This window comes from Carassius carassius, chromosome 15 (genome assembly GCF_963082965.1).
Source record: "Carassius carassius chromosome 15, fCarCar2.1, whole genome shotgun sequence".
In the NCBI taxonomy this organism is placed as follows: Eukaryota; Metazoa; Chordata; class Actinopteri; order Cypriniformes; family Cyprinidae; genus Carassius; species Carassius carassius.
In genome coordinates, this window is record NC_081769.1 from 18,991,841 (window position 1) to 19,004,390 (window position 12,550).

The 12,550-nt window shown below is 35.3% G+C and overlaps 2 protein-coding genes across 2 annotated transcripts; one reads left to right on the forward strand and one right to left on the reverse strand.

The window, feature by feature from the left end:
* gtpbp10 (GTP-binding protein 10 (putative)) lies at positions 1-6,360 on the forward strand. The gene is made up of 10 exons (XM_059567774.1): positions 1-157; positions 1,365-1,558; positions 2,936-3,027; positions 3,236-3,380; positions 3,647-3,720; positions 3,843-3,895; positions 4,144-4,251; positions 4,334-4,411; positions 5,045-5,168; positions 5,739-6,360. Exons 1-10 carry the CDS (start codon positions 125-127, stop codon positions 5,957-5,959), a joined length of 1,122 nt encoding a protein of 373 aa, XP_059423757.1. The 5' UTR covers positions 1-124; the 3' UTR covers positions 5,960-6,360.
* A 1,231-nt stretch (positions 6,361-7,591) lies between these two features.
* LOC132157918 (meprin A subunit beta-like) lies at positions 7,592-11,835 on the reverse strand. Its single transcript, XM_059567175.1, has 14 exons — positions 11,773-11,835; positions 11,658-11,676; positions 11,401-11,442; positions 11,217-11,248; positions 11,049-11,127; positions 10,847-10,967; positions 10,560-10,738; positions 10,217-10,435; positions 9,776-9,931; positions 9,383-9,607; positions 8,853-9,299; positions 8,560-8,730; positions 8,332-8,440; positions 7,592-7,679 (listed from the first exon to the last, which is right to left on the reverse strand). The coding sequence occupies exons 1-14, from the start codon at positions 11,833-11,835 to the stop codon at positions 7,592-7,594; spliced, it is 1,950 nt and encodes a 649-aa protein (XP_059423158.1).
* Between the last annotated feature and the right edge of the window lie 715 nt (positions 11,836-12,550).

The following is a 12,550-nucleotide window of genomic DNA, read 5'->3' on the forward strand; positions in this document are numbered from 1 at the left end:
TGTTTCCGGAAGTACACACGTGTTTGCTCCTTCTTCAACGATGCAGAGTCAGTAACGTTGTAACTAAAACCAGATAGATTTATGCCACTTTAATTCAATCTCTGCCTTGGGGAATTATTTCAGGATGGTCTGGACAAGCAGAGTTTGTTGTCGGAAGGTTGGTATCTTTGCCGAGTTTATCGAATGACATTTAACTAGTTAGGCTAGTTGTAACCCGACCTTCACATGCTTAGTTCGTGATATGTCATTAACAGATCTTACAGCAAATTACTGTGTAACTAATTACTGTTACAAACCAAGAAGGTACACTCTAAACACTTTTATCACGCGTTAAGCATATTAGCTGACTAGTGGCATATTCAAGCTGACATATGACAGTGCCAAATAAATAACGTTATCCATAATTCGGTTTTAATAATTCCACAAATTAATGAAAAAATGCGTTTTTCATAGGCTAATCTCACTGTAGATCCGCAATTGTAGGATGACGTGAATAAGTAGCCTAGGTAAATTTTCTGATGTGTTTGTGCTGTAATCTTGACGTTTGTTAAACCCAGAGGGCCCAGACAAACCATAATGATATTGAGTATGCTTCAAAGTGCGTCATTTTGACAAGGGGGGATTGGGATTTCTATTTTTCTCTCTCTTTAATTTAACAAATATTTTAACAGTGCGTCTTAGCTCGTCAAATGGAATTTCCTACTGTTGGCAGAAAGCAGAAAGTAAGAATATTACTTTTGAAAGGAGTAACTAGTAATGAGTAATATATTACATGCTTTGTAATTAAACTAGGCCAACACTGCCCACAGCACAGTAACTTTGCACATTCCTCACCTCTCTGAAGTGCATTTGAAGAATTGATATGCTTATAAATGTTTACCTAATAATGCTTAGTAATTCAATAAAATTTTATAAATCAAATTAGATTACATTGTTGCAGTGCTTCATGGGATGCCCAGTCTATATGCACAAATAGGGGAAATTGCCTCCCTTAAAGGGATAATCACCTTCACCCAAAAATGTAAATTCTGTCATTAATTACTCACCCTCATGTTATAAATCTGTATGAGCCTCATTTGTCTTCCGAACATAAATTAAGATATTTTTGATGAAACCCGAGAGTTCTCTGACCTTGCATAGACAGCAACGCATGTATCTTTCCCCAGAGGCTATAGTGAATGTGCAGGGGAGGTAAATCTCAAATTCTTTGTCATAATAATAGACACAGAATTATGCAAATAATGTAACATTTGTACTGACATCATTTTTATTTTTTCATACTTGACAGTTTCCATGCATTCAGGAGTGAAATACACAGTTTCACAAACATAACATTCTAACTTTATCTGTCTCTTTTATTTCAGTATGGCAACTTTGTGGACAATATACGACTTTATGTGAGGGGTGGGAGTGGAGGAATGGGTTTGCCCCGTTTAGGGGGACATGGGGGAAATGGTGGAGATGTGTGGGTGGTGGCCAAAAAAGGCATTACACTGAAGCAAATCAAGGACAAGCACCCTAACAAGCGATTCACTGCAGGTCTTGGTTCAAACAGCAGGTGAGTCCAGTTTTATTCTAATAAAGAGATTAATGTGTGAAAAAAATGCCAATTGTCAGTAATACCTCCGATAAAATAGTATTGTCTTTTTTCTTTTCAATGTATTATTGTGTCTTTAATCCATAAAATCATTAAAATGTATATTTATTTTTGATACTTGATATTAAATTGATGTTTATTTTGGATGTAGATGACTTTAAAACAGTAAGAGATTGTAATTTGCAGTAACAGATTGTGTGATCTCTCCTCTTGATTGTTTGTGTCAGAGTGAGATCTCTGAAATATTGTTCGAATATTATGAAAGCTTAATTGCTCCATGCAGAGGATATGATGCATTCCCAAATATTTTACACATATGCTGAGCCGCTTCAGACAGCGCACCAGTAGCGCTTCAACGGACTAAAACACACACAATTATGTTTCAAATGCGTGGTTTTGGCTAGTTATCTTGCAAATGTAGTCTTAAATTAGTTATAAAGTTTTAAATGACTGTAAAGAGTTTGGAGAAAATCAGATATGTGTCAGACCCATGTCATGTGCATCAGGTTTTAAAGAGACAGCGCTGATTATAAAGTGAAACCTTCTGAAGTCTGTCATTGATGTAAATCAAAGAACAAAAGAAAAAGATTCATTTATTGCACTGTTCTAGTCGCTGTTTAACTTTTAGCTTGAATAAAGATGAATATGTGTAGTTTGTGCATATATAGTTTGTCAAAATTTTTCTAAAATCACTTAAATCAAAAGTTGTTATATATTTCAGAGCCTATTAAATTTTAAAAATAATGGCTTTCAATTATACTGTAATGTTGAATGGCTATAATTTAGGGAAAATTGAGGGAAAATGCACCAGCAGGACAAATTAAAAACATAAATATGTTTAGTTATTGTAGTAGTAATAACAGCCTGTTTTTGCATAAAGAGTTTCATGGCCGGTAAAAAAAAAAATGTTTTGCCGGTAAATTTTAACATGCCACAGGCCATTGGCTGGTGCGGCAAAAAGTTAGTTTTTGGGAGTGTGCACAGTTAAATGTGAGAAATTTTTTGAGAAATGCTTATTTTTGGACTGCTTCTGTCATAAAGCTGTTTAATGACTTTTAAAACCAGAAAAGTTCATAAAAAGTAATGTACTTTTTTTTTTTTATAATGACCAATTCATTTTTTTGAAGAACAAACATAAATAATTGCTCTGTTATACAGCACAATGTAAAAATGTTGTTTATGTGCCTTAGTAGGTGGTGAATGTGCTTTCCTGTCATCTCTTTTCTATTCATGTTTTTCTTTGGAAATACACATAATGTTTAATTGTTTTCAAGAATAGTGAGTCTGGTTGTTTTGTGTAGATACTGCAAGTAAAGTATTGTGTGGTGTTTTTGTCAGTATTCATGCTCTGAGAGGGGCCAAAGGAGAGGACGCGCAGGTCTTGGCACCTGTTGGGATCAGTGTTACATCGGACGATGGGAGAATCTTAGGTAGTTTCATTCACACACCTCTATAACTTCTAGATCATCTAGGTTTTCCTCTCACATCACTTTTATGCCTATATTTGAATTTTTTTTCTACATGTTAACTCTCCTTTGCACTTTTATTTCAAATGCTATTTTATGTTGTTTGTTCCCTTTTATATTGTACTCTGTATGTTTTATCTAATGGTCATTTTATTTTATTTTTTCTCTTTAGGAGAGTTGAACTGTGAAGGAGACAGTCTTTTGGTGGCCAAAGGTGGTCAGGGTGGCACTCTTACCTCCGGGTTCTTACCCAGTAAAGGTCAAACCAGACAGATACGGCTGGACCTTAAACTCATCGCAGACCTTGGACTTGTAGGGTGAGTGTTGGCACAGAATGTGGACTGGCAAAGTATTGCTTTAAAAAAAAGGGTGTGAAATTACAAAGCAAAAATACATGATGCATAAACTATTTTGGGTACATAAAAACATATTATTTCTTAAATATATTATTTCGATGTTTCTCAAAAGTCAAGTTTCATAATTTTGACCTTTCTCATTTAATTGTTTTCTCTGTCCATTAATGTGTATTTACACCCTTCAAACATTTGAATAGATTTGGGCTTTATTTTATTTTTTTTGACAGGTTTCCCAATGCAGGCAAATCCTCCTTGCTGACTGCATTGTCTCATGCTAAACCAAGGATTGCCAGCTACTCCTGTGAGAACGGCTAATCAGTTACTAATTAGTTAAACCAGCATAGCAGTGTGTGTATGTATGTATACAAAATTCCCACTTTTGCAATTATATCTTGTTATTTTCCTTTATTTCCCCCCCTGCAGTTACAACATTAAGACCTGAAATTGGAAAGGTTATTTATAATGACCACAAGCAGGTAGGATAACAGGCTCTTCAAAATGTGATGAAATAATAGCATTTTGTAATTATACTTTATACTGCTTAACAAGCTTGGTTTTTGACCTAATCGGAGAGTTAAACCAAAATATAAGTATATACAATATATACATGCAGTGTACATTTTCGATGAACAGACCTTCAGCAAATAGGATTTTATATTATATTGTGTGTCATTCTTCAGACTGACACCAGAGTGAGTTACAGAAGCTTTTTTTTTCTCTGGAGGTTTCAGTAGCAGACTTACCAGGACTCATTGAAGGTGCTCATGAGAATAAAGGCATGGGACACAGGTTTCTCAAGCATGTGGAGAGAACCAAGCAGCTCATGTTTGTGGTATCGTGTCTTCTCTGTTATGTGAACTCAAATGTTAGTGACTGTGAGAGTTGTATAGTAATCTGATGTTCTGATGTTTCAGGTCGACATCTGTGGGTTCCAGCTGGCTAGTAACACCCCGTTTAGATCTGCATTTGAAACCGTGCTGCTTTTAACCAAGGTTATAATATTCACTATACTTCACACTTAAAAAAATAAAACTTTGATTCTGCAAGGATGCATTAAATTGATCAACAGGGACCGTAAAGGCGTTAATAATTTCTATTCATCAAAAAATCCTGGGAAAAGAATATGTCACATCTTTAACAAAACAAAGATTAAGCCACTGTTTTTAACATTGAAAAGAGTAAGAAATGTTTTTTGAGCACCAAATCAGCATATTAGATTGATTTCTGAAGAACCGTAATTACTGAAGAATCATGTGACAATAAGAGTAATGGCTGCTAAAATTTCAGCTTTACCATCACAGGAAGAAACTACATTTTTACATAGAGTGAAATGTATAAATGTGAATAAAAAGAAGACAGTTATTTTTAATTGTAATTATATTTATGTTTTTGCTGTAGTTGTGATCAAATAAGTGAGCACAAATGTTTTCTTTCAAAAACAAAATTCTGACCCCCAACTTTTGAACGGTAATGTGTATACGAATACACACACTCACGCTAACATATACAGTATATATGACGTGAGTTCTATGAAACAAAAACAACAACACTACTTTTCTGAATGAAATGCCTCTACATATACATTTATTATGCTTAATATAGTCTTGATTTTCCCTGTTAATCAGGAATTGGAGTTGTATAAGGAGGAGCTGTTAGGCAAGCCGGCAATCCTGGTCATAAATAAGATGGACCTTCCCGAGGCTCAGGGTCATCTCCGAGAACTGGAAGCTCACTTGGAGAACCAGGAAGGTAGGTTTTATTAGAAGCAAATGGGAATGTAGGGCCTTTGTATTATATAGGCAGTTTAAGCATATTATTCAAAAATTGTCTTTAGACTTTTTTTGTGTTATTTTAGGTGTACAGTGGGTGCGTAGGAGAAAATTCATATCACGACAGTAGATGCTTTTATCTATAAAGTGGTTGCATTATTGATAGATTGCATTGCTTCCGGATTAGGTCTTCTGTATGTACTTTGTTAAATATGGAGATGTCTTACTCAAGATGCCTTCAAAGGGGAGATACCATAGATGGTCTTAACTGATGTCCATCACATGTGCGGATTGATATCAATTCAACATATACCCGTTGTGTTTAAAAAGAAGTCTGAGAGCATCTGTTACAAAGGCCAAGTTTTACACCAATAAATGTACCACATTTTTTTCCCAAGGTGAAGGTCAGTGATTTGTACTCTTATTGACTATTTTGGCAGTCTGTGCAGGCCTAAAGTGATTATTTTTTTCATTGCATTGAGCTTGATGGCTGTGTATGTGCAGTTTTCCTCAGTTGATAACTCTTTTAAGTGATACTGTGCTTTCCTAGAATCAAGCCACCTTTTTTCTGAGGATGTCATCCCTAAAAGCCTAATGCGTTTCACGCACATCATCCCAGTCTCTGCCACAACTGGCCTTGGTCTGCCCTTGCTCATGTCCCTTATCCGCCAATCCCTTGAGGAGCAGGACGTCATAGAAACTGAGGGTCAGCGCAGTGAGAGACTACTCAAGTTGAGAAGGGAGATTCCCACGTCATCCATACCTAGCTGAGGGTTTCCTCAACTGACCTGAGATCCTTCAAACAGGTTTCAGTATGGCAGCCCATAAAATGATCCTCAGGGATACTGTTGAATATTTGCAGACATGTGAAACATGAAGTATGTGGTTAAAGCGCATTCAGTGGAACACAAACAGCACATTTGACTTGACAAATCAGTCTGTATAGACTAGTATCTGTGCCTGGTATGTGTTTAAATGTTGTATTCTGACATCAAAATGCCGACTTTGTGTCTGGGTAAGCGTCTATGTAATGCATTGCTTGAAGTTTGATTTAGCTGCTCTCCCAGTCTAATAAGGCTGGTCTGGACTGCTGGAACTTGTCAACTGCTCCCCAGCTATACCATCTGAACAGGCCGGGAGATCAGAATAAAAGCAGTTCATTACAAAAAAATAAAATTTTTTTTTCACGAACAAGGAAAGATGGCTAAAAATGCTCTCTATGAAAATTGTTTTCTATTCTTTATACTTTAAAAAAGTGACCACCTGTAGTTTTAGCCATTAATTAGTTCTAATTCAGTTAGCCTCCCTGTTTTTCAAGCTCTTCTGCATTTTGTGGAAAGTTTGTAACAGAATCAGAGCTCTACTGCCATCTGCTTAGTTTTCATGCTACTGTTTGTGATTTAGGTGTTGATTGTTTAATGCTAGATTATTATGTGCCATAGTAAAACCCAAGTAAAATATTTGCAATAAAATTAGGAATGATCATTTGAAAACTATTTTTGTCTATCATAAATGTTTGTTCTTTTCTTCACCTGCACACAAGGGACAGCTCCACTAGATGCCACTGCAGTCTTGCAGCTGGTTTGCAGGCTCCTTTTCATGAGAAACTCAGACAGTGGGCTAGTTCAGAGGTTGCAGATGCTCAGATCTTTGTAAAATTTGCATGCATTGTTAGAACCTTTCAACACTTAGGAAAGCCAAACATGTGGATCCAATCTTTTTATCAGAATTTGTCAGAAGACATCTGTTTTCTTTGGTATCAAAAACCAGTTAAAACCCCAAACCAGTTAGTACTGCCTTTTTTCAATTGTTAATTACTGTAGTTAGTTAATTATTTGTATCAGCCAAGAGGTTGGCAGAGAAAACAGTGAGAGAAAGCAGGAAATAACGTGATCTGAATGAGCAGGTTTTATTGAATGTTTTTTTTTCAGTGCTCAGCTGGACTTCATCTGACCACTACAAATTCAACAAGTATTGAATTAATGCAATGGAAAATTACAGCTTCACAACGTCCACATCGTCATGTGACAATAAAAAAAGGACTTTTCCTTATCTCTCACAAAGACAAAATATCCCTTGAAACCACATAATCATACCATTATACGATTATAAGATAACCACAAAATCATAAGATTAATCTAAAATAGCAAGCATTACAAGATCACAGAAAATCAAAAATCGATAAATGTATTACACATTAACTTCAAAATTGGTTTGTGATTCATTCAGAGCATTCACATAGTTCTTGTGGGTGCATGAAATATTTAACTTAACCTATTCAGAAAATGTGTGAACCATATTCACAAGCCTCTTAATAAGTTAAAATACAAGTTTAAGAGTAGCCTATATATACCAGAAGGCTGAAGATAGATGCAGTTGCTTTTATATTGAATTCATGTAGTCTCAGGGATAATTTACCAGCAAACGGAGGCAAACCACCAATAGGGTCAAGGAGGAAGTATTGGAAGAGCAAAATATGCCCAGACAATCACTAAAGGAAGATAAATAGACATATAAATATTAATATTCATTTCATATATTTTGATACTTTGTGGTACGGAATGTGAAATGCTATTGTACCATTATAAAACAGTTAGTTATGGCCCTGGCTTCTGATTAGTCAGTGCCCATAGCTAATCATATTTTTTTCTGCATAGCAACCTTTTGTAATGGTATAGAGATATCTTCTAGCAGAAGGATCCAGTTATTGAAAAAAAATTATATGATAACATTTCAAGTAATGAACTGCCCTTCACTTTAGTGCAGCGTAGAGCACTAATCTGAAGTAACCCTTTGATATCTATGACAACGTTTTCTGTACAAGTAGACAAAAGTTACACATTTGATTTCTTGTCATAATTCTAATTCCGCCAAATGCGCAGGTTTTTTTTTAATTATTGGTTTGGTACTATTTTAATAAGTAAGGTGTAAATTTTTTTAAACTCTTAGTACAAAACTTTAAACTGATTACACTTTTAACAAAACTCTTCTTTCATTCAGAACCCGATCAAATGATTTCTTGGCAGTTGCACATATTTTCATTCCACATTATCATTGTTTCTGAAGGCAAGATCATTGAGATATGTATTGAGAACCTTTATTTTTAAGAGTGTAGATGGTGTAACAGTTAAAAGAATATTCACCTTGTAACAAATGGTCCCTGCTTGTCAACTGCATCAAATGAAATGTTGAAGTTCTTAACTGTCACTTTAGGGCAGGGTAGAGAGTTCTTCTGAAGTAGCTCTGAGATATCTATGACAAAGTATTCTGAGTTTGTAAACAACAGTTCTCTAAATGTTCTCAGAAAGATGAAAGTCCCAGTGTTTTATATAAGATAATATTAGTCTTTGAAGGTACTTCACAAAACCTACCTTGCAGGGTAAAGAGAAATATGATGTCACCACCTTTGATAAACTCCCTTGTAGTGAGATCCTCTTTCATTATGGCATATTGATAGCCCACAAAAAGACCCACATTTATGGTCTCATTGCCAATGACAACCTGAGTTCCAGTTTTTCGAGGATTGTCCCAAACACTGATATCTGTTAAAACAAAATATAGTTTTTAGGCCCTTCAAAGTTAGATTTAATAATAACCTTGATCTTCAGTTAATAAAAACGCTGCATGTACACATGGTATGAGAGAAAAATAATCAGTTTCTCACTGGAATAAATAAAAGCAGGGTCTGTTGTGAAGCTTTTCTCGGAGGACATGCGCTTCTGTATATGTGGATTCTGGTCAAGCGTCTGGAAGGTTATTTGTCTCCATGGACAAGGCCACTGCAGCTGGTCATCATATACACCAGACACCAGACGGACAAATATTGAAAGGTAATTCTGATACACACTTAAATGAGCCTGAAAGCGATAACCATCACCGGAGTAATACAACGGACTAAACATCAAGGTGGCAGACGCACTGTTTTTCAAAATCTTCTCAAAGTCTCTTATCTGCCATGTGTGTGGACACTCAGTCTCTGAAATATTGATATCATCCAGTGAAAATCCTCCACTGGAGTTTCCAGCTCCTTTACGGGCTTCAAATACAACTTGGAAGGTTTTATTTGCATTCAGTGGCACATGATGCAGCTTCCAGTAATTGCCAGGGGGTTCTGCGAGAAATTAAACTGTCAGTAACATTAAATATTTAAGGAGCATCTTAAAATGCATGCTTTGTAATATGTAAAGGACAGACCTATGATCTGATCCATAAGTTTGAGAGTTCCTCTGCTGTCTGCTTCATTCTGGTACTCTCGGATCCAGATGTTGAACTGGTCAGACTCATGACCACTGTGATAGTAGTAGAACTGCAGGCATTGGACCTTGCAGTCTCTTTTAGGGGTCATTTTCTTACTTTCCATTCTAGATCCATCCCCCTGGTTTCTTGCCTTAGTGCTGAAGTGCATGAAGAAAGACGTCCCTGTGGACATTAAAACAGGTGTATACAGAAGTTGTGCAGATGGACAGTGACTGCCACTTTGGTTGGAAGTGAGGAATTACTTTTTGGGCAATAAAAATATTTCAACAAAAATGTAACATACTGTTAAACAGGTAACTTCACATTCACGGACTGACTAACAGATCTCACCATTTTTTTCTTTGCCCAAGTATGTGTGGTCAGTCACATTGATGCCACTCACTGACTTCACTCTCTGCCAGCCGTAATCCGCAGCAGAACAGACGCTCATCTGACACAGAGATTCATCATCAAAACTACAGTGATCAAGGAAAGAGATGGACAAATCTGTAATGCAAACAGAAATAAAACACCTCAGTCAAAAAAAAAAGTCTTTGTGCACAATATAATTCTGCCTTTTTATATTACATGTAAGAGATAATGTAATATCATTATTGATTCATTATTGCAAAATTAACATGACAGGTGATAACACTTAAAAAATAAATTTTTACATGCCAGTTCATCGGTCTCTCTTACAAAAGACATAAGTCCTGAGATATTTAACAACCACAAGCTCACAGTAATACTTCACAGAATACCCATTCATACCCATTCAAAGTAAATACTCACTGCATTTGTAGAGTTTATTGAGTTTAATCACATCATATTCACTCATGCCCAGGAGTTGACCAATCACATCTTGGAACTCAGGATGCTTGGTAATGATTGTGGATCCATAACCATTGCTGAACGCATTTTTATCATAATGCATCACAGAGTAGTAGTCATATGGGGTGTCTTCGGTGGTGGTCTGGTTCTTACTGTATTTATTGAAATGGTTCTCATACCCTAAAGATAAAGACTAGTGCATTAATTAAGGTTAATGTTAAAAAAGAATTGGTTATTTACTGAAAGTGCTTATCAAATTCCTAAAAAACATTTAAAATAAAGAGAAAAAAAATGACAGAGTGACCTGGAATGATGTTTTCAAAGTTGATGGTTACATAATCATCTCTGTCATATCTTGTGTGCTCATGCAAAAATCCCAGTGCATGGAGAAACAAATGCTCAATAAAGGCTTTTATCCCACAGCCGTCTCCAATGGAAAGAGTCTGAGCTCCAGCAAATGCTCGACCGATATATGACCAACACCTGAAAAATAAGTGAAATGAACACACGCACACAATATATTGTTTAGCTTTGACAAACAGAAAGATATATCAGTCTATTTTTGGATTACTAACTGGAACCATACTGTACCCATCAAGACTCTCCACAGAGATGTAAGAAATGTTTTCTGCTGCTCTGGGCTTAAAATCAATACATGATTTCAGTCTGAACTGCTCAAAGGCTCTCAAAATGACTCCCTTATAATCCACACCTATAAAACAAATAAAAGTTAATTTAAAAACTACTAATTCAAAAGTTGACAGAACAGTGAGTGAGAAAACTGTTTTCTTACTGAGGTTCACACTCAGCTCATAGGGGATGGAAATATTCCACCGGTACTGATTCCCAAGAATGGCATTCCTTCGGTTAGGCTTTAAATCAGATTGTTTTAAGTGTACTGCGAGGACTGTAAATGCTGATTTCTGAATTATCCAATATTGTAATTATAGAATGAACTCACCATCACGATGTCTCCTTCTTTGAGATTTAAACCTAATTCCACAAGAGAGTTCAGTTCACAGAACATATGCTTAAATAAAACAGGAGTAAAAATAATGAATTATAAACAAAAATAGATAATATTTACCTTAGTACTTATACTGTATAAATGTATTTACATTTTTGAGGTAATATAGTAGTTTTACCTTTATTTATGTCCGGAATGTCCTTCGATTCCTCATTAATGCCTTTGAGACAAATATATTGACAAAAACAAAATAATTAGAAATGTGTGCATTGAGGACTAATTGTAATTTTAGTGAGACAGCCTAAAGGTAAAATGATGAAAGGCCAGTCACATCATCAGGCAGAAATGAGCAGCCAAAACCAGATCTTTTACAATACACACATATTAAACATTACAATAACTTATTTATTTCAGTAACTGTGCTGTTGTACTTACCAACTGTATCTGGTGGGGGCTGAGAACATGGACATTCAGACATTAAGTTTATATATATTATAAAAGTATAATATATATATTATACTTTTATTATAACATAAGCTCCCAAACTTACCATAGATGATACTGGACAAAAAGCCAAAGCCAAACTCAGCAAAAGAGATGTGCATAAATGCATCTTAACTGAAAAATCATATTGAACAAATTTCATTGTTGATACAGGGAGGTTTTCTAATCACTTTACAATTTAAATGCAAAATACTTGGGACACATAAAAATATATTTAATTATGTTTTATAATGTTTAAATTTGACCATGTCAGTTATTTACTTAAAAGAAAAAAGAAAAAATCTGGAAACTAAAGAATAGATGCCTACCAGGTTGCAGTCACTAATGCAGCTGAACATAAAACTGCCTCCCAATCACCAAGTTTGACAATAAAATGTCAAGCTGTCACATCCTTTTTGTGTTTAGTTCCTGCTGGTTTCTTTTGTTAAGTAGGTTCTCATTTTTTACTATTATATTATTACTATTTCTATTTGTTTGTTAACTGATCCTGTCCTCATTTGCCCTGTACTGATACCAGTCTGACTCCATTCTTTGTCTGTTCTTTTCTTAGGAGAGTTTGTTTGCTTTGTTCCAGTGTGGTTTTCCTGTGAATCTGAGTGATTCCCTTACTAAAAAGTAGTATACTTCAAGTTTATTTTATTAAGTATACTTAAGTAAAGTTCAAGTATAGTTTTAAGTATACTTTAGAAGGTATACAAATATCAGTGTTCCAGTAGTATACTTGTAAGTGTACTGTTTCAATACTCCTTGGGACTAAATTGGTCCACTTTCCAGAATATAAAAGTATACTTTTAAGTGTACTATAAGTATAACAGTAGGAAACT